The 26,751-nt window shown below is 38.8% G+C and overlaps 1 protein-coding gene across 2 annotated transcripts in view; it reads right to left on the bottom strand.

Annotated features, from left to right (window-relative positions):
* Positions 1–26,751, bottom strand: part of LOC109411530 (cytoplasmic phosphatidylinositol transfer protein 1) — a 171,428-nt gene that overhangs the window by 71,609 nt on the left and 73,068 nt on the right. Inside the window, exon 1 of one of the 2 annotated variants that reach the window (XM_029854077.2) lies at positions 8,166–8,346. The exons of the other annotated variant lie outside the window; for it this stretch is intronic. Coding sequence (XP_029709937.1) covers positions 8,166–8,213 — 48 coding nt within the window. The 5' untranslated portion in view covers positions 8,214–8,346. Of the gene's footprint in view, positions 1–8,165; positions 8,347–26,751 lie in introns of those variants that run through there. 2 annotated transcript variants of the gene reach the window in all.

Raw genomic sequence — 26,751 nt, forward strand, 5'->3', positions numbered from 1 at the left:
ATAGTTTAGGCGTAATTATTTTTTTCCACTTATTTAATTACGATCCGCGGACCATTGTGCACTGTCACGTCGGTTCGTCGGTGTTACGGCTACAATGAACCGCTCACGTCTATTATTAGAGCTTTATCGGCGGTGGAGTCGGAACTCGAGTTTGGCGAGGCTTCCTACAAGTTTCGCAACAGGATTAGAAGATTAAGGTGAAACATCAAGAAATCCCTTTGCAATTTTGCATACAAACTTTAGAGGCACAAATCTGACGAAAGAAGCATCAAACTAAGCCGCACTTATTAATACTGGCTTTGCTCACTTGCAAAAAGAGGCTGCTTTTCCAAATCGAGCGCATTTGTTTACGAATTTTTAAGATTGGTGCTCTTGAAAACGCGAGTAGGGAACTATGTCGGCCATTGTGGCAGCCATGTTTGTGTTCTTTGAAGTTTCTCCTTAAGGTGAAACATCAAGAAATCCCGTTGCAATTTTGCATACAAACTTTAGAGGCACAAATCTGACGAACGAAGCATCTAACCAAGCCACACTTGATTTTTCTGGCTTTGCTCACTTGCAAAAAGAAGCAGCTTTTTCAAATCGAGAGCATTTGTTTACGAATTTCCAAGAATGGTGCTCTTGAAAACGTGAGTAGGGAGTCAAGTCGGCCATTGTGGCAGCCATGTTTGTATTCTCTGAAGTTTCTCCTTAAGATGACCTTTTTTGATGACTGTTTTATCACAGACAAACAGACGTAACATTTCGAACATTTTTCGAATCAAATCATAGTCACGGAAACATGTTCGCCCAATGCTAAAAGGACTGAGTTTGGCCCACCATCAACTAGGTGGCGGTAGTGGGCAAACGTCAAACTCGAGCATAAACGATGCGAGTGCCACGGGTGGTCAGTTGGCCAACTATCAAATTTTCAAATAGACCGTAAAATCGGTGTACGATGTTTGTTTGTCTGTTTGTCAGTCTGTTTGTCTGTGGTTTTCAGCCACTTGTCATCCGAATACTACCTCACAGTAAAAAAGCGAACCAACATCTCTGACCCCCATTGTGCGTTGAACCCCATTTTGACAGCAAAAAGTTTGTAAACAGTAAACTTTTCGGACCAACACTTGAAAAGCGCGTAATATTTTTCACAACAAAAAAGAAAATTTTCGAAAATACTAGGAGAATCTTGAAAAAATCTAATTCTCTTAGCTGAAATATGTAACAATAAATAAAAATGTGTTCAAATTAGGCCGCAATTGGGGATGCAAAGAATTTTTTTGTTAAAGAAAAAATATCACTCGTAAACTACGCCTATATCAAATGTTTGACCTGAAACAGATGATGACTTCAAAAACATGGCCGCATCGCAGCCGGTTGGTGGTTTTATATTTGTGTTGTAATTTTTACCTCTTAACATTCATGTAGACTTAACTGTCGGATGAATTATATTAAATAATAATAATAACAATAATAATCAAAAGGGGGCAACCATACTTAATGGATGTCTCCTAACCGCTTTTCGAGTATGCAAAAATTTTCAACTAGGTTTTAAAACAGTTTTGTTGCTCCTCTTAATACGGTTTGTAAAACTTCTCCAAGAGTGTTCCCCATAGCCGTCCCCAGATGCTCTTAAGGAGGTTATGAAGAGGTTTTGATGTATGAATCAGTTTTATTGCAAGCTTTATGAAATTGATCACGAAAATCTCTTATTGAGCCAAAAAAAACATAAAATTTTTCTTGAGTATTGTATGTTTTTGTTCCTCCCACTGGCGTAGCCACGGGAGGGGGGTTAGGGTTTAAACCCCCCCCCCCCCAAATTTTATAACAAATTTTCAGTATAAAGCGCTTTGCGACAAAAAATTTTCGGCTGCGCCGCTATTTTCAAACTACGAATGCAATTGTTCATAGCTGTTTACAAAATGTAAGTCGAAAATCAAAAAAGGTATCACTGACCGTTGAAAACTCCTCCCAGAGACAATTTCTGGCTACGCCACTGGTTCCTCCCATCACATTAGAGAACAGTAGAGAACACCCAGTGGCCCAGTAATGAATTTTTCGTTTGACGAAAATTTTCCACCGACTGGAGCGGGAATCGAACCCACACTCCGAGGCTTACGATACGCCTAGACGACTGCCGCCGCTAACCGCACAGCCACGAAGCCCACGTTTAGGATCACTCACCACTTCGGCATGCTATTTGGTAATCTTGCCTACAGGAAGCTAAGGTATATTTTGTTTAGATAGATAGAACCACCCAAGTAACCACGAAGCCGTATATAAGTGCTTTAACTTTGCTATATATTGATAATTAAAATTGTGAATATAATGCTGCATTATTTTAAACAAAAGATATTATTATATTAGTACTATAATATCTTTTCTTTAAGCACCTCATTGAAGCAATATTAAAGTCGAAAAGGGTCCCACTAAAATCAAATTAGTGCCACATATTGCAGCACGTTGAAAGCCATTGCTAAAGTAACATATAAATGCATGTGCTGTACATTTGCATTTGCACATGCTTAACCTTCGCGTACCCAACGTCTATTTCGGATGATTTTCGAATCTTGAATCAGCTATGAAAAAGGCATTTCCCAACCGTTTTTTTGAAGTCAATTGCATTCGCTCCAGGTTTGCCCAAATTGTCAAGGACTACCATATGGAACCGGTTCACCCATTCTTTCCGGAGTTATTCCAGATTCCGTTGGGGTCATGACCGGCCGGAAAATGACACATCAATGCATTTTACTCTGAATCTATAGTTATTTTGGCGAAATTTTCACATTTCAAAAAATGGTCAAATAGTTGTAATTTTTTGAAAAGTGCATCAAAAAAAAGTTACTGTAAATTGATCAACTAGTTGCGTATTGATGATCCAATTTTGGAATAGATCGGACTATTCTACATAAAGTTAAAAATTTCTAGAAAAAGTCATAATTATCCGATAACTAACTGTTTTATCTCCGGATACAACGAACCGATTGCAATAAAATTTTGAGCATTCATGACTCATATAATAAGCTTTGAAAAAAAGTTTTACCCAACTTGAAATTATCAATAGGAAAAAGCTTTCATTTATTTTATGATTTTTTAGTAAAATAGGCCAATTTTCATATGCTTCCCATTACTTTTTCAATTTATTGCCGATTATTTTGTCACTTCCTTTCAAGACATATTCATGTTCAAGTTAATAAGAGGAAATAAAAATAAACTATAACTACCATCTTGAATTTTGAAGCGATATTGATATTTTCGATATTTTGATGTTATTTTAGAAAAAAAAAATCTAAAATTTGTATTTGTATTTTATTAATCGTACGTAAGCCTGTCAGTTTTACAACTATGTATCAGGTTAAGAAAGGTTAAACTACACAACTGTGTAAAAACAAATTCTACAATAGAAAATTAATCGAACCTACAAATTGAAAACCTAAAGTTAACGACAATGATTCAATCCAATCCTTTCGTAATGCAAAGATTTCAGTGCTTTGATTTGCTATGATTTTCTTCTATGTTGACAATTTTAGTTTATGTCAAACGTTTTTCAAAACAAATCATATTAGGGATGTAGTACCTACCGGTACTACCGGTACCGAAAATCCCAACTAACATTTTCAGCGCTATAAACTTCAGTCATTTGCTTTCTGTTGTGTAACCACCGAGTAAAAGCAGTCAACACTGAATAAAAGGAAAGCTAGTTAAATATAAATCATAAGCTAATACACGACTGCAAAACATGCACCATACAGCTAACAAACTCGGTTTTCAGAAATCCATTGCTTGTCACTAGGGCTGCCTTTACTCCACTCTATTCCAACTTCGGGAGATTTCCCGGAAGATGTGAAAACCTGAACACATCGAGTAGGAGTCCCTACTAACAAAACAGCTGCTACTATACAGTACAATTCGTTATACTGACAAATCCCCAAACCAGCAGCGCTTTAAAGGCCGTTATGCATTTCATTACGGCTAGAAGCTGTAATAAAGAAACTGTTGGTTTACCAACACGGCTTGTCGGATATAAACATTATTGTTAAAACAAACTTTAAGCGGAATACCTATATAGCTACTACACAAATTCTTTACAGCTATCCATGTCTGTGCTGTGAAATTATTTGGGTAGCTTTTATAGCACTTTAATTCAATGCCGGAAGATTTGCCGGAAGATGTGCAAATCGAGTAAGAGTCCCAGCCACTAAAACAGCTGCTTTTATACAGTACGTTTTGTAATGTTGCCAAAACACAAAACAACAGCGCTTCGTAGCCGTTTAAAGAACACTCTTTCAGCTAGAAGCTGTGAAGATGAATCTGTTGGCGCAACCACATAGCTTGTTCAATGTAAACATTATTGCGGTTGACGTTTCACAAGCTTTTGCAGCAAGATGAAGTTGGGTAAGGTTTCTTGTGGCACAATTATGAAGCCTTGTCTGGAGTAAAACAAAACGGGCTATTTTTTATGTATTTATATATAGCAGTGTGGCAGCGAGGACATCATCGGGATCAGTGCATACGGAGATCGGGAGTTCGATTCCAAGTAGCGGCAAGTACTTTAATTATTCAATTTTAAAAATGATAATTCCAGTTCCACATGTATTGCGTCACGGTATCCATAACCTAATTATATTTAATCGTTTAATTTGGGGAGGTCGTAAAACTATTATTTAACAACTGCGAAAAGGCTGAAAAAGCGCCTTCTCAAGATGTTATTCATTTAGTGGTTACTTAGGAGCCGAGAAAAGAGCTATGACTAGGTGGCATAGAAGCTGATCGCACAGCATGTACAAGTGAATTATTGCTGACTGCACCCCAAATTGGACTGACACAATAGTGTGCACACACCTTCAAAGTGTGATTACAGCGCAGGAATACATCGGATCGAAATGAGGTCTTCGGTGCACTTATTCTTTGTAAATGGAGGAATAAGTGCCCCGAAGACGTCGAGACGATCCGAGGCAAATGTGCACTTTTATCACACTTTTTATGCGTACCATAAAAAGTGTGATAGTCCAATTTGGGATGTAGTCTGCAATAAGTTCGCCAGATTCATTGGTATAGGGCTTGCATAGAAGCTTCCGTCCATATGTACAACACAGTAACTCAGCATCAAGCCGTATTAAGGACGCTTTGTTGACGTTTACATTCACAATAAATGTTAGTTGGGATACCGGTATTACCGACCAATTTTTGTTACCGAAATACCGGTACTGACTGAACCTTAGTACCGGTATTTTCGGTACCGTGGGGCTTGTTCACAAATGTCGCTGGAGGGGGTGGGTGGGTGTCCTTCATGGTGTTACAGCCCGAACAAATTAAAATTTTCCCCATATAAATAGTGTTACGAAGGGGTGGGTGGGTGTCAGGAAAGGCCAATTTTGGCGTTATGAAATTTGTGAATGAACCCCGTGAAATCTCTCCCGAAGTGCTGAAATCCGATCATTAATATAGCCAATATTCAATAAAAATAAACGAACACATTTAAAATCAAGTACTTTAACACACAAGCATTTCATATATGCAACCTTTTTGCCAATCCAGAATATCATAGCAATGATGGTTTAATGAACGTTGAATTTTGGAAAAAGATTTAGTATAATAAAACTGGTTAGATTAGGGTTTCTTGTTCTTTCTTCAGTTATTGGAATCCGTTTGATTTTTCCTTGATGATGCTAAATAAAAAATTTCAAAAGTCGTTCTGTAGCAGGCATCAAGACTAGCCACCTAGGTTTACTGTAACCGATAATCTTCTTGTACTTTCTCGCAAAAATCTTTCAATTTTTGAACTCTGACTTTAAAAGTATGGGAATATCCGTTAATATGTTTGATGTGATTTATGTTTTGTACAAAAAACAGTTAATTATTTAATCACTGAAGTGACTACAATATTTTGTATGCTTGTTTTTTTCAAACGCGGGACATTTTTACGATTTGAGACGAACCCGGGACATTTCGCAGGACATAATTTGTCACGGGACATTTGGTCAAAATGCGGGACTGCCCCGCGAAACGTGGGACGTCTGGTCACTTTACGTATGCAATACATATTGCAGACTACATCCCAAATTGGACTATCACACTTTTTATGGTACGCATAAAAAGTGTGATAAAAGTGTACATTTGCCTCGGATCGTCTCGACGTCTTCGGGGCACTTATTCCTCCATTTACAAAGAATAAGTGCACCGAAGACCTCATTTCGATCCGATGTATTCCTGCGCTGTAATCACACTTTGAAGGTGTGTGCACACTATTGTGTCAGTCCAATTTGGGGTGCAGTCAGCAATATAGGCACCGACGAAATAAAGGTACGTATAAATATTACCTATCATTGCACAATGGTCCACGAACCAGATTTACGAGGAAAGATGCATGCAGCGCCTTCAAATGATTTTTTAGACAAATATGGACTTCTACAAAGTTGTTCCTCATAGTAAGGCACTCTTTCCAATGTGTATGAAAATTAGGGTGGTCCATATTTCATAAGAAATTGGAAACTAAACTTTTTTATTTGCAAGAATAACTAAATACATTGTTTGGGAAAGTTGGAGACCTATCAATTTTGAGCAAGTTTGCTGAAGACAGTTTTTTGTAGCTTTGAAATTGACCGATCTGGAGATATATTTCTGAATCAGCTTAGGGTGATTCAAGAAAAACCGGTTTCAATTTCTCATCAAAGTCGCCCAAGAAACACTTGTAGAGCATTTATTGTGGATTTGGAAGAAAACCGAAGAATGAGCATCGCTCAAATTTCACTGCATTACTAGCGAACTTAAGGTGAGATGAGACGGACTCACCATGGTACTCAGAAACATTTTTCCGTTGTGAAAACAAAAACCAATTTCACATCAAATTTTTGACTTGCTAACTTACTGTACCCGTTCGTTTATTGTTTTCAGTAAATAAACACTTTCCAGTTTGAGTTTTCGCAAAAAAAGCAAAAAATACCTAAATACCGAAATAATTTGTCCTAATATGTAACAGCGGCTACCGCACTGTTTCACCTTAAGCACCAACACCACATGCTCACTCACGCAAAATTTGGCGCGCTCGCACTGACAGACCCCCAGGTAGGATAAAGTCGTGACTGTCGACACTGCGTCGGACTGAAAACGAAAACATCAGGGATGCATGTCGGGTCGGATGAGAAATGACAGAAAGTTCGCTGAAAACTTCGCTTCGCTAGTCCAACTGGCGAACTCCGATTTGGTGCTGCGAGGTCAATAAAAACGCGTCGTTTCGTGCGCTACCTCTTTTGGTTCAAAAGTTATGGACGTTTTTCTTCAAAAATCATAGTTTATTCAAAAGGCGATATTACGGGTTGGGGCAAAGATAAAAATTATCTTTCTCAATTTTCTCATCAAAGTCGTCAAAGAACCACTTTTAGAGCTTTCAAAAACATTTTTGTGCGCTGAGAATGTTGCTACGTCATTCCGTTCAAAAGATATTGATGATTATTAGAAAATGTAGCCACTTTTCTACTATTTTTTTTTTTAAGTTACAAAAATAACACCTCTCTAATTTTTTTATATGTTTTATAACAATACTTGTTCTTTTGAATGCTGGAGAAAGATAATTTTTATCTTTACCCCAACCCGTAATATCGCCTTTTCAATAAACTATGATTATTGAAGAAAAACGCTCGTAACTTTTGAACCAAAAGAGATAACAATCGTCTCAGCGCACGAAACGATGCGTTTTCAAGTGCTCTACAAGTGTTTCTTGGGCGACTTTGATGAGAAATTGGAACTGAAAAAGTTAAAGTCAGAAAACCGGTTTTCATGAATCACCCTAAGCTAATTCAGAAATATATCTCTATATCGGCCAATTTTAAAGCTGAAAAAAAAAACTGTCTTCAGCAAACTTGCTGAAAATTGATAGATCTTTAACTTTTCCAAAGAATGTATATTGCTATTCTTGCATATATAAAAGTTTGGTTTCCAATTTCTTAGAAAATAAGGACCACCCTAATTTTCATATACATTGGAAAGAGGGCCTTACTATGAGAAACAACTTTGTAGAAGTCCATATTTTTCTAAAAAATCAATTGAGGGAGCTGAATGCATCTTTCCCTGGTTCGTGGACCACTGTGCATTGTCCAGCGTCGAAGAACGATTACGGAAGATTATACAACATCCAGTGATTTAGCGTGAACTAGAATACAGCTATCTGAAATGTCAATGATACACACCTGAATTGTCTGCTCTAGTTTGATTTGAAGCTCTGCTTTCAAATTCATGTCTAAACGTTGAATATAGAGAATAAATCAACCTACAAATGCACTTGCAGCGAAGAAACCTTGAGGTGAAACTCAGCTCTTCTCAAAGAACTTCGAACAAAACATCGTTCATCACTTTTTGTGTTGTTATCATTGCGCTTGACGTTTCTTTCGTCATCAGTCATCGCAGTCGCGATCATCAACACGCTTAACCCCTAATTACCCAGATTGGCATCAAAGCGACCCATTTCAAAATTTTCTATTATTGGCATTTAGTTCTCCACTGGACTGCGTAGGTACTCAGTCTTCATAAGTGCGGAAACGTGAATGCAAGTGTGCGATTATAGACACTAAAGGTCGAGTTTGCAGGAGGTATGCGGTAGAGATATCACGCCTGACAACATTGTTGAAAGGATGTGTATGGGGGCGGACAAGTGGGACTCCGTTACTTCCACCGTTTCTCGAATCGTACATGAACTACAGAGTAAATGGCGAGCCGAACAACAGCTAGTTGAGTTGGCCCCCCTTCCCCATCCAGGAGCTTGAGTTCAACGGGTAGTCTAAGTACTAGCCAGGACCCGAGCCTCCAGGGGATAGTGAACAACTTAAGGCGGTAGCTGGTGGAACGCTTACTATTAGAGTGTACTCATGTATTTACGGTCCCCCCCTTCACGAAGTCATCCCTAACGGGCGTACCGCGAAGGTAAGGAAGAGAGAGAATGAGTTTTTAGTGGGTCGATCCCCACATCACCCGAGGAACCACCTCTTGGGTATCTGTTACAGATTTTCTCATTCTATAAAAAAAAAGACACTATAGATTCCACAGACTCGCGGAGGCAAAGACAACTGTATAGAGATTGCTGATGATTGAGACAAATTTCAATCATCAGCAACCTCTATTTCATATTCTGAATCTGGGCCGTGAATTTTGGTGCCCGGAACCTATTCGCGACTACGAAGGTAATAGTAGTTTACGCAACAAGGTGCAGAATGATGATTTTTACAGCACGAGTCGTACATTTATCCAACGAGGCTTGCCGAGTTGGATAATTACGACGAGTGCTGGAAAAATCGAGTACTGCACCGAGTTGCGTACAACGTTTTTTGCAATTTCATAAATTACCCTTGAGGATAGTTTTTAACAAAACTTTTTCATCAAACTGCACACTGATATTCATAGCCATGTTTAAGAAAATCTGATCATAACAGGTTATACTGTGCAGTCGTCACAATTTTCCATAACTGCGTCCAGAAAGCATCAAGAAGTTGGCCAAAACTGAAAACAGTGCTGTAATGGTTCATTACGCAACGCAACCCGAATAAAAAATACAGTAGAAAAACCGAACGTTGTATTGTAACAGTACTATATAAAACCATATTTTTACAATAGACTGTAAAAATAAAAATACAAAAACAATAAAATGTAATGTAAACACCATACAGTAAATTGTAAATAAAATTTTACAATATACTATACGGGTTGTTAAGTATCGCAACAATAAAAAAAATATTTTTCTCCATATATATTTTTTTGCAAAACCATACATTTACAATATGAATTGTTATAAATACTGATACGTAGATTTTAATAAACCGTATTGTATGGTACACGTATGGTTTCAAACAATAAAATGTACCGTAAATACATTGTTTTTGATTGTAGTTTCACTACTGATTATACATTTAAATAAATGGTCTTGGAATGGTTCTCTTTTGTTATCTTGTATTGTTTTACATTACATCAACCATATAATGTTATATTATCTTGTCATTTTCCTCCTGTTAATGGCATCTTAGGCTTACTAGCATTATGAGAATGCGCTTTAGGAATTCTCCAGGGCGTGTTGGATAACCCTTCATATATTGGATCGCCCCCGTCTAAGTCTGAGTAGTAGATGTATGAGAAATAGATCGCTAGTGGCGCTGTAGCCAATAAATTAATTTATTAGATTTCAAACCACAGATGTATTTATCCCTTATTTTTAAATACAGATGTTGTTGTGGATGTTTTGTTTTGGCTGTAAAATTGATTTGACACTTGTAGGACCGGTACTGGCGCTGTAAGGGCGTGGCAATCTAGATGTTGGTCACACGAACACTCGCGACATTAACATTCTGTGGCTAATTTTTCTACTGTTTGAGTCGAGGTCTGAGTAGTCTCTGATTGCAATAACAGTTGAAGCTTAGGCTCCCATGCCCCACCAGCCAGATAACCGGGTTTCGCAAACTAAGCATTATTTGTGGCAGCACTTTGAGCGGCATGACGGAACTATGCCGAGCGCGCTAAGTATTATTAGACCACTAATGTAGTCACATGAAGTGGGTGACGAGATACATAAATATCATTACAGCGTGCTTCACCGTTATTGCAATACTGAGGCTCCAGTTTGACTAAAATTTGAAATACACGGGGAAATACATAACAACTCATGAGAAAATTGTCAAGTTCGATTCAAGTATAAGTTAGGTTAAAAAGCGAACCCACAGACGAACCTATATTAGAATTTCTTTAAGTATTCAGTCCAGTCCATATGATAAAGATGGCTCTACGTCAAAGATAAAGTTCGTCAATCGTATTCCTCTCATCGCACTCTACATACCTAGCCCACCATATCTCTTGGATCTGCAGTTCTTAAGACATCTGGTTTACTACTTATTTAAACATTTTATTGACTTTAAATTGATGTTTAAACTTATTCACTTTTTTTCACTCCTTTCCTTTGCATCAAAAAAGTCACAAACATCAACAAAACAAAGCACGGAAAAAATCTAAAACAGAATAATAATTAAAAATGCGCGGAAAAATAATGTTTCGGAAAAGTGAAAGGTTCAAACGTAAGAAAAACAGTATAATATATTGTTACATAAAAATCGAATGTAAATGTATAGTAGTTACACTGTGCGAAGATTTTAGCGAACCATTTCATTACAATATACATTATTGTAGCTGGTACACTGTATGGTACAGCAATGGTTTTCACCAAACAGTTAGTGGTTAGTGATTAGTTTTTATCCGGAAAATCAGTGCTGTAATGAACCATTACAGCACTGTTAATTTGGTGTGGGAAAGTAGGCCTTTTCCTGTCAGATTTGCGTGAGGTAAAACAGCCTATTACGGTGGGAAATTGCAAAAAAGAGATTCCAACTCTTTGTCGCTCTAATGAAAAACCTCGTAAGGAACTGTCAGAATGTGCGTGAAAAAAAGCAAAAAATATTTCCCTCTCGTTTTTTTTTCACGTAAACCTTGACGCAATGTTTTTCACAAACAATCAAACATAGCTCGTCTGAGCGAGTTGTTCGACCGTGCGACCAGGTTTGACCAACCGTTTGACTGGTGTGTACCGCCGTGAATCGCATATCGGTCCCATTTGCATAGGAAATCCAGCAGAGATGGGACTGATATGCGATTCACGGCAGTGTAGGCTCCTTAACACATTCTTTATCACACTTTCACAAACCCCCCTTCCCCCTAAAGCCTTCAGTACACGCTTTGCCAAGCAGTGCTGAAAAATTCATTCCGTCATATCCGAGGTCATTTCTAAATTCAATCACCCACAGCTCATTTTAGAAGCTGAACCTGAGAATATGGTATATGAAAAACTTGTGCGGTTAGACCAGTTCTGCAAGAATGTCACGAAAAAACCGCTATTTTTCGAATATTTATGATAAATGTTACGGACTACCTTTTAAAAATGCCAAATGATATTCACAGTGAATATCATTGGCATTTTTCGAAGGTAGTCCGTGACATTTACCTTAAATATTCGAAAAATATCGCTTTTTCCGTGACTTTCTTGTAGAATTGGTCTAGCCGCACAAGTTTTTCATATACCATATTCTCAGGTTCAGCTTCTAAAATGAGCTGTAGGTGATTGAATTTAGATATGACGAAATAAATTTTTCAGCACTGCTTGGCAAAGCGTGTACTGAAGGCTTTAGGGGGAAGGGGGGTTTGTGAAAGTGTGATAAAGAATGTGTTAGGGGGCCTGCACACCAGTCAAACGGTTGGTCAAACCTGGACGCACGGTCGAACAACTCGCTCAGACTTGAGCTATGTTTGATAGTTTGCGAAAAGCATTGCGTCAATCGGAGCGAACTGTTTTTTGGCCACACGATGTTTGACCAACCGTTTGATTGGTGTGTAGGCCCCCTTAGGTATAGGGAAAACCCGTACGAAGGAGAGGAGGGGGAGAGGAGGGGCTTAAACTCCGAATTTTAGCGTGATGTACTTAATGGATACTCCCTTGTAATTGAACGGCGATTTCCAAACAGCACAATAAAATTTCCTTGGAATTTTCTTCTTAATAGGGTAAAAAATATAATTTGGACAGGCACGGCGTTGTATGTCTTGTTCCGGAGAGCTTAGGGAAGTAGATGCTTCTCAATATCGATTATTGGATCAAGTAGACCCTATTCCGATGACTTACGGTGAAAATACGCTTAACAATTAACAATTTACTTCAAAATTATCAAAAATGTAAATTACTTCACTAAAACCCCTCAAATGCACAGGTATGCAAGACGACATACACTTCGCAGTCACATACAATATTCGCCGCAAAATCGTTAAATTATTAATTGTAAGAAATTTAAAAGCCTTATTGCAATAAAAAATGTTCAATGAAGAAGCATTAGGCAGCCAATCTCTTAACATTCATCTAGACCATTTAAAATAGGTGGTGTCCAAAATACATTACAAGTTCTCTACTGTAAATATATTTTGATCATCTGACGAACTACATGGGGATGCTGTACAATCACAAACTTATTATAAGTTTGTGGTAGAATTGCATACTTGGAGGCGTATTCTGTGGGTCTGGCGATATTTTCTTTATTTTAACTTAAACTGTAATAGTTATCAAAAAAAAATATATAAATAGATGCCTGTTAAGCGGAGAAATTTGATTATTCGTAAGAAAATATTTGTTAATTTTGACTAATTCCATGATTTAGCAGTATTCATGGCTAAGCATTGAGATAATTGCCCTGTCCAAATTATATAAACTTGGAGGCGTATTCTGTGGGTCTGGCGATATTTTCTTTATTTTAACTTAAACTGTAATAGTTATCAAAAATAAATATAAATAGATGCCTGTTAAGCGGAGAAATTTGATTATTCATAAGAAAATATTTGTTAATTTTGACTAATTCCATGATTTAGCAGTATTCATGGCTAAGCATTGAGATAATTGCCCTGTCCAAATTATATAAACCTGAGGGTGTCCAAAATATATATTCGATGTCCAAAAAGCAATTCTAGCAGGCGATTGGAAATTGTGATTTTCTCAGCTTAAAATGCATCCGTTAAGCTTTTTGTCACCAGGAATGCAAAGTGCAGTCATATTATAAGCGTATTAGGGCCGATTTCTTCACCCTGGCTTAAGCGTTAAATCAGGTTTAACTGTATGGGTAAGCCTGGCTTACCGGTTAAGCCGAGGTGAAGAAATCGGCCCTTAGTAATTTTGCGAAATAATCAATTACTTTTTAAGGAAGCTAGGCGATGATTTTTCCAACGTTGTCTTCAGCTCTCCAAAATACATGAATTACCCTATTGAGGTTAAGGTTGCAGTGAAATGAAATGCTGAGTTTGTTTAATATACGAATGAAACGAAACTTTATTTACACTACGTCTTTAAACAGCGAGTTTACTTTTATTATGTTTCCAGTTCAAAACCGAATTAGCGACATTTTTTCTTTGACTTCCGCTGCTTTTGCCTTGCGTTAAACACAATGTCGGAAGTGGGGCGCTGTATTGTACACCTGGTGCTCTATACAGCGCCCCACTTCCGACATTGTGTTTAACGCAAGGCAAAGGCAGCGGAAGTCGAAGAAAAAATGTCGCTAATTCGGTTTTGAACTGGAAACATAATACTTCTTACAAAATGGCGCTCCATGCGCAATAGGGCACTGCACTGTTTTGATTTTGTATAGGGTTTTGACGTTTCGTGGCCTTGTTGTTTACAAAATTTCTGAAAGAGTGAAAGAGAAGGAGATAATTTCATGCACTGCCCTATGATGCTGCTGTCACTAAAGACCCTCCAGAAAGAGGATGCAGCAGAAAGGGTACACCTAAAAAGAGGTGAAGCGTGGCATGCTCGTTGTCTATATCAACACTCCTCCTCAACGAACATTGCCAGCCTTACGACGACAATCCCATCATGTGTGCTAATTTCTGCAGCTTGATCGAACCCACCGGCACGGGGGTGAATCTTCGTCACGAAAAGCACTGCTCCACATTGGAGTAAATCACATCAAAACCTGATCATAAGTGGAAAAACTCAAAATGAAGTAGTTGGGTTTTCCGTTGTGCTTTTGCCAAGTGTAGTTATCGTGTAATCGTTTGACAGCTAAGCAGTGTACAAATGTTTTGTTTACGCTTATCAGAAGAGGTTAAGTGAAGCTGAAGTTTAGCCGTTTTCTTTGATATAACTCACAGCGCGTGCTAGTTTTGACCGTACAAAGTGAATGAAATTGATAGTCAATCAATTCAACAATGCAGTTTGTTAAAGAAGGTTAATGTTGTTATTCTGTTAATTTGAAACCCAAACAAATTGACGTTGAATTTACATACAATATATGGAAATATTGAAAAAAATATTTGATGGAAGCCTTTACCGTACATTCAAAATGAAATAAGTTGATTTTCCGGCTGTTTCCGGAAAATCTGCGTTTAGTGTATGATAAAACTATTGTTCCTCATTCAAATGCAGAAAGAAAACCTTCCGGATGTTTCCGATTTCAAAAGTTGCAGCACTTTGAAAAAAAACGTGATAATTATATTATTATATGATATTATTTGCCTTAAAATACTATTTGGCCCTCTGAACGTATTTTTGCTGAAAACTAGAACTCAACAGCTTTCAAGCAAAAAAAAGAAGTTTAAAATTGGTCAACTGGTTCAAAAGTTGTGATTTTTTGAAAAATTTTAGTTTCGAAAAATCTTGACTTTTACAATCATAAAATTGGTCACCCTAATGACGAAATAAAAAAATGAAAACTATGAAATACGTTTCATTACTAATTTGGGTTGCATTTGGGTTGTGAAAATGCGTCAAAATAATTTTGATCAGTTTTGATGTACTAGGTGCTCCACTGTGTGCTCGTTTGATAGCTCAACACTAGCGAACCTGGTGGTGAAAGTCAAGCTTTTTCCTACAGCGAGCATAGGGAGACGACGCAGCACGCTTTGATGATTTTTTATTTTCCCATGAAAATTCATTCCAATCTAGTTCTCCAAGTGACAATTTACGACTTCCACCTCGAAACTTGAAATTTGTTCGAAGATACACATCTGTTCTGTGCCACCGGTTTAGTGAGCACATCAGCCACCATATCCTCCGTTGCGCAATACTACAGCTTCATGCTTCCGTCCTCACACAATTGCTTCACGAAATATACGATGCTTTACTTCGATATGCTTGGAGCGACGGCTCTTCCGATCCGACTGGATGCAGCTCTGATTGTCCTCCATCATCGTGGCTGGACCTTCAACGTTGCTTCAACCTGCTCTCCCATGTCAGCCAACAAGCTCCGCAGCCTGATTAGATCCTGGTTAGCTTTGTTCAACACCATGTGTATACAACATCTGTCAAAAACATGAACAAAAGGAAAACAATCCATTTTTGCTGTGCTCAGCAGTCTATTTTCGCCAAAAATTCACCGCACTCGGTATTCAAAATAAGGCTGCGGCGTTAGCGATATCGGGGCTAGATACGACTGCCAGCTACAGAAGACATCCTACTAGACTTAGATATTGTGTATCATCCTCCAGAATTTCGTTCTTCTCTTCGAACTTGATGTAATCTTGATCCATATGCGGCCTTGTTCCTTTGGCATCCTTTATTCCGTGACTGTTGACGAGCTTCTCGGTGTATGGCTGCGGCATCGTACATAAATTACGTAACGCTATAGGGGGAGGGGGGGGGAGTCTAGCTTAGCGTTACGAGCCATACAAAATATTTTTGGTTTTCATACAAAAAGCGTTACATGGGGGAGTCTGAAATCGCTGATTTTAGCGTTACGTAATTTGTGTACCATGCCCAAACGGATCTTGAACCTTCTAAGCTCCCGTTGGACCCACAATCCATAGAAGTGGCATTGGAACACGCCCAACGCTGTCAAATCGAATTCCGCCTTCAAGCTCTTGAACACCTTCGCAATTTCGTTCTCCGACACCGAAGCAAGCAGCAAGTCATCGATGTAGACTAACAAGTACGCTTCACCGATGGCCGGAGGCCATAGATGCTTCGTCGCAATCTATTCTCCGTGCAGTTGAAACCCGGAATTTTCGACTAGCGAAGTTTGATTTTTCTCCAAATCCGTGCGTCGGACCTAACTTCGGAAGTGGTGCGCTGTATAGCGGACCAGGTTTACTATACAGCGCACCACTTCCGAAGTTAGGTCCGACGCACGGATTTGGAGAAAAACCCAACTTCGCTAGTCGAAAACTCCGATTTTCAACTAAATTGAGAATATACACCAACTGATTCTGGTCTTTCTTTCTTGAATTCTGGGGGTTGTCTCATAAAGATTTCCTCATCGAGCGAACCGTAAAGGTAAGCGGCCTTCACATCGAAATGGTGTACGTGGAAATTTTTAATGTCTGCAACATCAAGTAACGCACGTAGTGATACATGGTTCGACACTGGCGCGTACACTCCGCTGAAGTCCACTCCTTTACATATAACCCTGAGCTACTACTCTGGCCTTATGCTTCACCGGTTCTCCTTGATCGTTGCAGAAACTCCAAACTTCCGTTACATTTGTGGGCACTGAGCTCCTCTTTCTTGGCGCTACGCCACTGTGCATCCTCCATCTTGTCCTCCATAGCTTCGCTGTGGTTGCTAGGTTCGCCTCACCACAGTTTGTAGCGCGTTTTCAAAATCGATCTTGATAACAATCGATTCTAGGGATAAGTGGCTGTCAGCACAGCTACCCCGTTCTGTTGAGGAGAGTAGGGTGTGGTGAACTGCGCCTGAATTCCATCGCTGCGGTACAACTTCTGCAGCACCATGTAATGGTTTTTTATCTGTATTAACGAGATTTTTAGCCCTAGGCTAGTTCATCTCGGGACCCATGCTGTACTTCCCTTCCGAAGAAAAAACTCACATTTTGCGAGTTTGTCGGGAGTAGTATTCGATCCCAGGTCCTCGGCGTAATGGTCAAGTGTTTTAACCATCACACCAGGTCTACTCTCTTCCTTGTTATTGTGAATATTGCATAACTCACCGGAACAATTCGTTCCCTGCTATCTTAGCAAACTACCATAGAATAATTTGGCAGGATACGGGATCTCGCGAAGCAGGCGACTTGTTCTGCCAAAGCTCAACTCCTGATGCGGTAGCATCACACTGCCCCACCTTGGGGAAGATTCAAATATTACGTCCATTGTTTTTCGGGATTTCTAGACCCCCCTCCCCCCTCTGTCACGCACTTTTCCTATACCCAATACACGTACTGTCACACTTTTCTAGACCCCCCCCCTCCCCCAAATCATGGACGTAATTTTTGAACGTTCCCTTGTCATGATGCTTGCTGTCCCCGACGCTTGCTAGGGGAAGGACACCTAAGGGAAATGCCACTATTCATTGTTCACACCCCACAGTTATCAAATTATCCTCCTCCATCCGAGCGAACCCCAGCGGGTTTGCGGCCGAACCCCAACTAACAAGCACCTTTATCACCGACGAACCGACGTGACAGCTAGAACAAATAAATTCAAATTTGTTGTCCGCGACGCCATGATGAAAAATAGCCGAACACTATCGCCACCTCTATAACGGCTCGCGATGATTTGATAGCTCGAAACCGAACCCCCGTGTGTTCATATAGGAAACGGTTCGCGTCTGCGCTGATTTGACAGAAGCGATCGCTCGCTTCGGTGGTCGACCGTTAAATTTGGGGGGACACTTTTGAATCACCTGTCACGTCGGTTCATCGGTGCCTTTATTACGGATTATTTCAGCAGGATGCTGAATAATATTTGGATAATTTTCTGGTACAACCTTCGTTCGGATTTTGTTTACACAATTTTGGAGATATTCTGAAGCATAGTGTTGTGTACCAACTGAACTGTTTGTTGTTAAAAACGTTTAACAATTATATAGTAAAGCTGTTATTCAACTTCAGCAAACATAACTAAAAACATATAAAATGCAAAAATTTTCAATTTCCACGACAGTTTATGATTGGCACTTTGGCTATGAACAACTACACATAAATTTACCTAAATCAAGATTCGAACTCAAGATCCGTCGCTCGATCCGTCGATTACCAGCCGCATGCCTTCGGGAACGTTCAAAAATTACGTCTAACATTTGGGGGAGGGGGGGGTCTAGAAAAGTGTGACAGTACGTATATTAGGTATAGGAAAATAGCGTGACAGAGGGGGTAGGGGGGGGGTCTAGAAATCCCAAAAAATGATGGACGTAATATTTGAATCTTCCTTTCCTATAGATTATTCGTACTGTGGCCAGTAAAAATAACACCCGTGGAATGCCGGCAATTTCGTGGGTACCCGGGTACCCTGCCAGCATTCCACGTAATAAAAAAAATCCACATCCCCTTTCCCCGACCCTCCTCACTTAAAAATTTGGTCAACCCCACTAGTAGACATATATTCAAAAGTTCTTTGATCCTACAGAGTTTCAACTTCCTTCTATCAAAAAAGGTACACGGGTACCCTGCCGGCCACACTAGGATTAACCACTAAAATCAAAACATAAACTTCCCGTGGGACACATCCGAGTCCTATTCAGCAGTGGTGAATTAGCACAACGTTATGGTTAACAATTGAACAACACATTAAATCAATTGCTGTTCAGTAAAAAACACATGCTTTTCATTCTTTATTCTTAGTCGAAGTATGATGAAACGAAAGTGTTTATATGACTTCTCACTGAAAAACATCCCAAGTAACCATTAAGCCGTAAAAATGGCATTAAGTCGGCTCTATAGTCGAATGTAGAACCTGGCTAACAGAGCTAATTGGTTCTATATCCTCTTATAGAGCTGCTCAAAAGCCACTTTTGGCGAATTATTCGGCTGATATACGGCCAACTTTAAAATATCGTACCAAGTCTCTGGAGCGAAATTTGTCAAAAGTGAGACAAAGAAAAAAGAAAAAAAAAAAAATGTTTATCTCCTGTTCTATTCTAACTTCCTTCGCTTCCATTGAAGTTGCTTTTTTGCTACTTTATCCAGATTCTAGCTGTTGTCCTCCGAGTTCCTGATCAAGTCCAAGTCCGTTGCCTTTCTCATCTGCTCCACCAATGCACTATGGGAATGGTGTGATCAAACTAGTATTTAAACCATGAAAAACAAAATAGTTTGGGCATTTCGAAGGTTGAAAATGATATGGGATGCGGATCAGTGGTAAGCTTGGTGGTGATGAACGTAGGAATTGATGCAGGATAAGCAATGTTTATATGGTCGGGAAACATTTCAGAAGAAGAGGGAAACGAGCTGAAGTTTGCCTTGATTGAAAATCAATCAAGATAACTAGATTCCATTATCTATTTAACAACATCATTCCGATAAACATTCCAACAACAAAAAAATCCCGTTCCGCCCATCCCGTCCGATATGGGTGTTTAAAATGTATTGATCATGACCGACTCGAGTCTGTTTTGGTCGAAATCTATTTTGATTGATATAAACGTCATGTGCTCCAAGCCCTGTGACAGCATTTACAAACTTCTTTACAGCTTGTAGGCTTTATATAGGCTTACAGGGCTTAATTTAGTTCTTACTGGGTATAGTGCCCATAAGCATTAGGAATGCTTATATAGAGCTCTTTAGCACTGAAAAGCTGTTTAATGGCCGTTATAATGCTCAGAACAAAGCTTAGTGGTTACATGGGATATTATACAGATACATGTGCTAATATGTACATAAACAGAACAAGAAGCAGAAAAAGGTCTTGTTAAACTATTTTGTAAAGGATTTCTTGCAAGTCGAACACAAAACTATTAAACTCTTGAAAAGTGTTTTAAATTATCATTGTTAATACCGATACAAAAAAATGCACATTGGCTACTTTTTCAATTGAAAAAGCATTTGTACAGTAATATGTACAGCATAATTTAAGTTTAGCTCTCATTACTATTATAAAGCAACAGTTCAGCATGTATGCTTGTTTGTGGATTGCAATTGTTAGTTGGGACGTGTTCTCCATCCAACGCACTGTAGTATGCTTAGCGGCATGCTTAATACCAAGATGGACGTGGTTCTATTCGACCGTGATATCTCGTGGATTAGACAGTCTCCTATCGACGGTTCATTCACGAATGTTTGTTGATTCCAAATATTTGCTGAAAAAATTCTAACTGGAGACACTTGAAACACCAATACATGAAATGTTATGTACAACGATCACCAATCAGCGATCGTTATCCATGCGAAAGCGGGAGAGACAGAGTCCCTCAAAACTGCATAGCTTTACAGTTGGTAACATCATGGTTCAATAAATTTGTAATGCGACACTTCTTCGAATGAGTTTTATTTAGTTTGGTATATTTTATTGCATTTTTTATTCGTTGATAGACTTTCGTGCAAATCTTTGAAAAGGAAAAATAAAAACTCACACGTCAGTTTGCATGGCAGTTAGCAGCTGAACGAACCATATATTCATTGCACCAACCGAGAGCGTGCGTTCAATGTTGTTTTCGTTAGCACCCAAGTAACAATTCCATTGCTGGTTGGTTTTGTTTGATTTTTATTAGGGTTTTATCACAGCAATAATTAAAACTCACAGTTTTGTGACTGTTTTTATGAAAACCATTGATGAAATGTTTTATAGTATACTTGAAGATATACATAAAGACAGATTTTAAGAGTAAACAAAATCATCCGATATGTAAACCTTCTGGCAATCATTATTACCACAATAAAACTGTTAAAACTTTCAACAGATGGCGATCCGTTCGATTAAGAACGACATCTGTTGGTGGAAAAGCCGAAACAACGACACTGCTAGGTTTATTGCGGTCATCATAAAAGTAAACTTGCTTTCGTGTTATTTTCGCTGATTATGGTCGTCGCCATATTGAAGAATTAGCTAACGTGAATGGAAAATAGTTATTTTTGCTCAAATTAGCAATGAATTGATTGTTTGCCATAATTTCCATTATGTGCTCACATAAATAAACTATCTCTGCTTAGTTTTCTTCTGATTCGCGATAGTTTTACTAAATGAACCAACTGATTTATTTCATTCCAAGATGATAATTTTTACTATTTTCGAAGCGCATTAATTTTATGGTTCTGCAACCCCAATATTCACGGTAAAATTGAATGCGCATAAGCCTACCAACACAATAACTACTAAAATAGTGCTTTAAAATGATCGCTTTCTACTTACGAATGATGCATCCTCTTGAACTTTACATGCCATCGAAGAAGCTTTTCTGCGTCTTGAGCTGTCATAGTTTTGTTGATCAAAAAACAACAACAATCGAGAATGGGAAACTTCTCAACTAGGTTTTAAAACGGGTTTATTGCTACTTCTAATGCGGTTTGCAAAACCTCTCCGAGAGTGGTCCACTTAGCCGGAAGATTCTCTTAAAGAGGTTATCAAGAGGTTTTGATGTATAAATCAGTTTTATTGCAAGTTTTAAAAATTTGGTCATGAAGATCTCTTGTAGAGCCGAACAAAACTTAAAATTTTACTTGGGCAGTGGCAAAACCCAATCTATGGGAAAAGCGGTGGGAGCATATTCTGGTGGGACAAAATTTTTCGCATGTGAGTCTATTACGGGGCAAAATCCGCAATAATGAATTAACTACATCGGCTGTTTTCCTACTCTCCGCATGGACCAATGTGGCGCTAGCTTCTATGCGCGAAAAATCGCTTAAAGTAAATCGCAAAAATATTGTATGGCGAATAGCATCTAAAGGCAAATTTATCGAAGTGGAATACAGTATTCGAAAAAATATTTGGTAGTGGTTGTGCACAATGGTGACCACTATTAAGCCTACCAAATATTTTTTCGGGAAAAGCTTTGTATTTCAAGTAATTCAAGTTTAGATGCATTTCGCCATACAAAATTAAATTGATTTACTCCTGCTGATCAACTGTGGCTGCGCGCAAAGCGGGTAGTCTATTCCGCCCTATTTTTGAGTGCTTATCCTTTGACCTTGCCTTTGACAGATACAGCCTGGAGTCGCTGGTTGGGTCACGATTGCGCCCCGATTAGCAAATCGTATTCGTTCGTTGGGGCAACTGACATCTGATCAAAATGCTCTAGACACACGCGAGTGACGAGAAATACATACTTTCACAAACCTGCATTAACATGTCTAAAGGATCCAACTCGTTTTGTAAACAAACATTGTTTCTGTCGCTGTAGGGCTCATCTCGATCCACCCGAATAAAAAATACAGTAGAAAAACCGAACGTTGTATTGTAACAGTACTATTTAGAACCATATTCTTACAATAGACACCACTGTAAAAATAAAAAATACAAAAACAATAAGATGTAATCACAGACAAACAGACGTAACACTTCGAACATTTTTCGACTCAAATCATAGTTACGAAAACATATTCGCCCAATGCTAAAAGACCTATGTTTGGCCGACCACCAACTAGGTGGCGGTAGTGAGCAAACGTCAAACTCGAACAAAAACGATGCGAGCGCCACGGTTGGGCAGTTGGCCAACTATCAAATTTTGAAAAAGACCGTTAAATCGGTGTACGATGTGAATTATGAGAGTGTTACGTCTGTTTGTCTGTGATGTAATGTAGACACCTATACCGTGAATTGTAAATAAGATTTTTACAATATATTATACAGGTTGTTAAGTATCGTAACAATATAAAAAAATATTTTTCTCCATATATATTTTTTTGCAAAACCATACATTTTATTGTTAATGAATTGTTCAAAATACTGATACGTGGGTTTAAATATACCGTATATTGTATGGCACATGAATGGTTTCAAACAATAAAATGTACCGTAAATAAATTGTTTTAATTGTAATTTCACTACTGGTTATACATTTAATCAAATGGTTTTGGAATGGTTCTCTTTTGTTTTGTTGTATTGTTTTACATTACATAAACCCTGGAGCTCGATTTGAATAGGTCGTATGTACATTTGTCAATATAAAATTCGATCAGTTTATTTTAGATATTGTAGCAATGTGGAAGATATTTTGGAGACTTTAAATGATGGAACGTAAAGCCTGTTTTGTGATGATTCTGCTGTATATATCAACTTTGTTCAATTTCAACGGTTTTTGCTATAATAAGCGAATCCAACTGATCGAATTTTTAATCGACAAAAGCACATACGACCTTTTCAAATCGAGCTCCAGTATTGTTATATTATCTTGTCATTTTCCTCCTGTTAATGGCACCTTAGGCTTACTAGATTTATAAGAATGCGCTTTGGAAATTCTCCAGAGCGTTTTCAATAACCCACGATCGCCCACGTCTAAGTCTGAGTAGTCTCTGATTGCATTAACAGTTGAAGCTTAGGCTCCCATGCCCCACCAGCCAGATAACTGGGTTTTGCAAACTAAGCATTATTTGTGGCAACACTTTGAGCGGCATGATGGAACAATGCCGAGCGCGCTAAGTGTTATTAGACCACTAATGTAGTTGCATGAAGTGGGTGACGAGATACATAAGTATCATTACAGCGTGCTTAACCGTTATTGCAATATTGAGGCACCAGTTTGACTACAGTTTGAAATACATAACAACTCATGAGAAAACTGTCAAGTTCGATTCAAATATAAGTTAGGTTAAAAAGCGAACCAGCAGACGAACCTATATTAGAAGTCATTTCAGTGTTCAGTCCAGTCCAGTCTTGTTAGAGATCACAGTCATTTACACCTTTTCGTCGATATTCGGCTGCCTTTGTCTCCGACATTCGCAACATAAGCAATCAAACTACCGTACGAAACAAAAATGTCAAACGAATGCACTTGACCACGATTGGGTCTTCGGGAGACGGTTCGGCTTTTGTTATTCCTGTCTTCTTCCACAATGAGAGCTGTGATGGCCATATGTGTGTTGTATTCAATTCAACAAACAAGAATAAACTAATATTAACATTCATAATCGGAATTGGCTAAAATCCATGCGAAAAGCTAGAATTAGACAAATGTCATCGTGTCAGACGACATTAATTTGGCCCTTTTCTATGTTTATTGACCTTCGTCCTACCGCTCGTGTTGTGTGTAAGAGGTAACAGTAGCGCATGAATGTAACAGAGCAAGCTGACACCCGACTGCGGCATCGGAATGAAGGTAGTGAAAAATGTCGAATGTTTACAAGACTGGTTCAGTCTAACGAGTCTGGAATAACAAAGAGGAGAAACGTCAAAATTGGAACAGCCGATTTACTGTCATCCCCATAGTTCCAATCGAGCAGGAGACCTGTCAAAACGACCAGGATTCGCCACTTTGGTATACTCGAGACACTTTAGTTCAGTCCATATGTTAAAGATGGCTCTACGTCAAAGATAAAGTTTGTCAATCGCATTTGATTCGATTGTGGTCGAAGGCAAGTGAGAGAAGACGAGAAAACTACCGAAAGAATAGTGTTGAACTCATCCACTGATTTACGGTAATCTGACCTGCATCTTTACGGGTTAGCCTACATTCGTATTTCTCTCATCGCACCCTACACACCTACCATACCACACCATATCTCTTGGAACCCTGCATGGACTTGCAGTTCTTAGAGCACCTTTAACGGTGCGCTTCTATACCCCGTTTGGCAGCCCTCCATCATTGCAGCAAACTTTACCGGTCGCTGCTGGATGCGCTCGCAAAATAGTAGCGCTATGGGTGGGTGACCAAATATAGTAGCGGGACAGTTGCGCTGCTAAAAATTATATGGGAATATGACAGCCCTCCCGATACGAATCAAGGTGACTAATTTGATTGCTACCGGTGTGGAAAAGGGTGGTTAAGTCAAAATGGGAGCGCTGCGCGGGTTGCTCGAATAGTAGCCGCCGTTAATGTTGCTCTTAGGACATTTGATTTACCACTGATTTAAACATGTTATTGACTTTAAATTGATGTTTCAACTTATTCACTTTTTTCTCTTTCCTTTCCTTTGCATCAAAAAAGTTACAAACATCAACAAAACTAAAGCACGGAAAAAATCTTAAACTGAATAAATAATTAAAAATTCACGGAAAAATAATGTTTCGGAAAAGTGAATGGTTCAAACGTAAGAAAAACAGTATGATATATTTTTACATAAAAATCCAATGTAAATGTATAGTATAGCGAACCATTTCATTACAATACACTTTATTGTAGCTGGTACACTGTATGGTGCAGGAATGGTTTTCACCAAACACCCTATGGTCAGTTTTTATCCGGGCACCCACGCATCTGGGGGCCGTTATCAGAAACAGCGAAGATAGATCTTTCTGATAACGGCCCCCAGATGCGTGGGTAGATCGAGATGAGCCCTACAGCGACAGAAACAATGTTTGTTTACAAAACGATTTAGACCCTTTAGACATGTTACTGCAGAAACGTTCTGTATACAGGAGCTCCGATGCAACGGCGGTCAGACGTCAAACTCGATTTGAAATCTATTTTGACGTTGACAGTGCTTTTTAGTTGGGTTTTGCCCCAACCAGTGAACATTCAACCATCGAGACAGCACTTGTGATCTTCCTCAGTGTCAGTCTTGGGGCAAGACACTGTGCTGGCTGGAGAGTACATTTTCTTTCACAGAGTTGCTCAGAATTTCTCCGGATTGCTCCCGTTTTTGCTTGGGTGCCTGATATGCCGCAAAATCAAAACAATATTGCCCGATATCCCGCTTTCCTTGTAGTTTTAGGGGTGTTTTTCAACAGATTTCGTCGATCATTGGTAAAAAAAATTACTCAGGATTTCTTAGAGTTACTCTCGTTTGCACAGTGTCTTGCCCCTAGGTGTCAGTAATCTGTGAACGACGTATGGGCCTGTCCATAAACTACGTAGACTCTTAGGGGGGGACGGGGGGGGGGGGGTCTGGCCAATGTCTACGCTCCATACAAATTTCAAAAATTTTGTATGGACAAATGTCTACGAGGGGGGAGGGGGGGTTCTGAGATGGCCGAAAAAAAGTCTACGTAGTTTATGGACAGGCCCTATTTCGTTTTCAGTGTTTTGCATTTTACACACTGAAATAAATTTTGTTATGGAAACTACCAATTCCATAGTAAAATTAATAACTGTACCTTTGATTCTCAACCGACAACAAAATCTGTTAAGGTAACTAAAATATGCTTGAAATTACAATGCATTGTAGTAAATTCAACTAAAAGCGTAGTCGTCTCAACAACTCAACATACTGAGGCGAACCAACCAAGGGTTGACCTCATTAATAAAGACAATAATAATAATAACATCAAAACATTGTTAATTTTTCCTAGACACGCATTTTTCAACACAGTTTGGTTAAAAACACAATGCTTATTTTTTTAATTAAGATTATTTTTGGTCATGTCAATTGCACTGCTAGTTAAGTTGACAGTGTTTAAGTGGAATTAACTGGAAATTGTTGTCGGTTGAGAATCATAGGCACGGTTAGTAATTAT

Source organism: Aedes albopictus, chromosome 2 (genome assembly GCF_035046485.1).
Source record: "Aedes albopictus strain Foshan chromosome 2, AalbF5, whole genome shotgun sequence".
Lineage (NCBI taxonomy): Eukaryota > Metazoa > Arthropoda > Insecta > Diptera > Culicidae > Aedes > Aedes albopictus.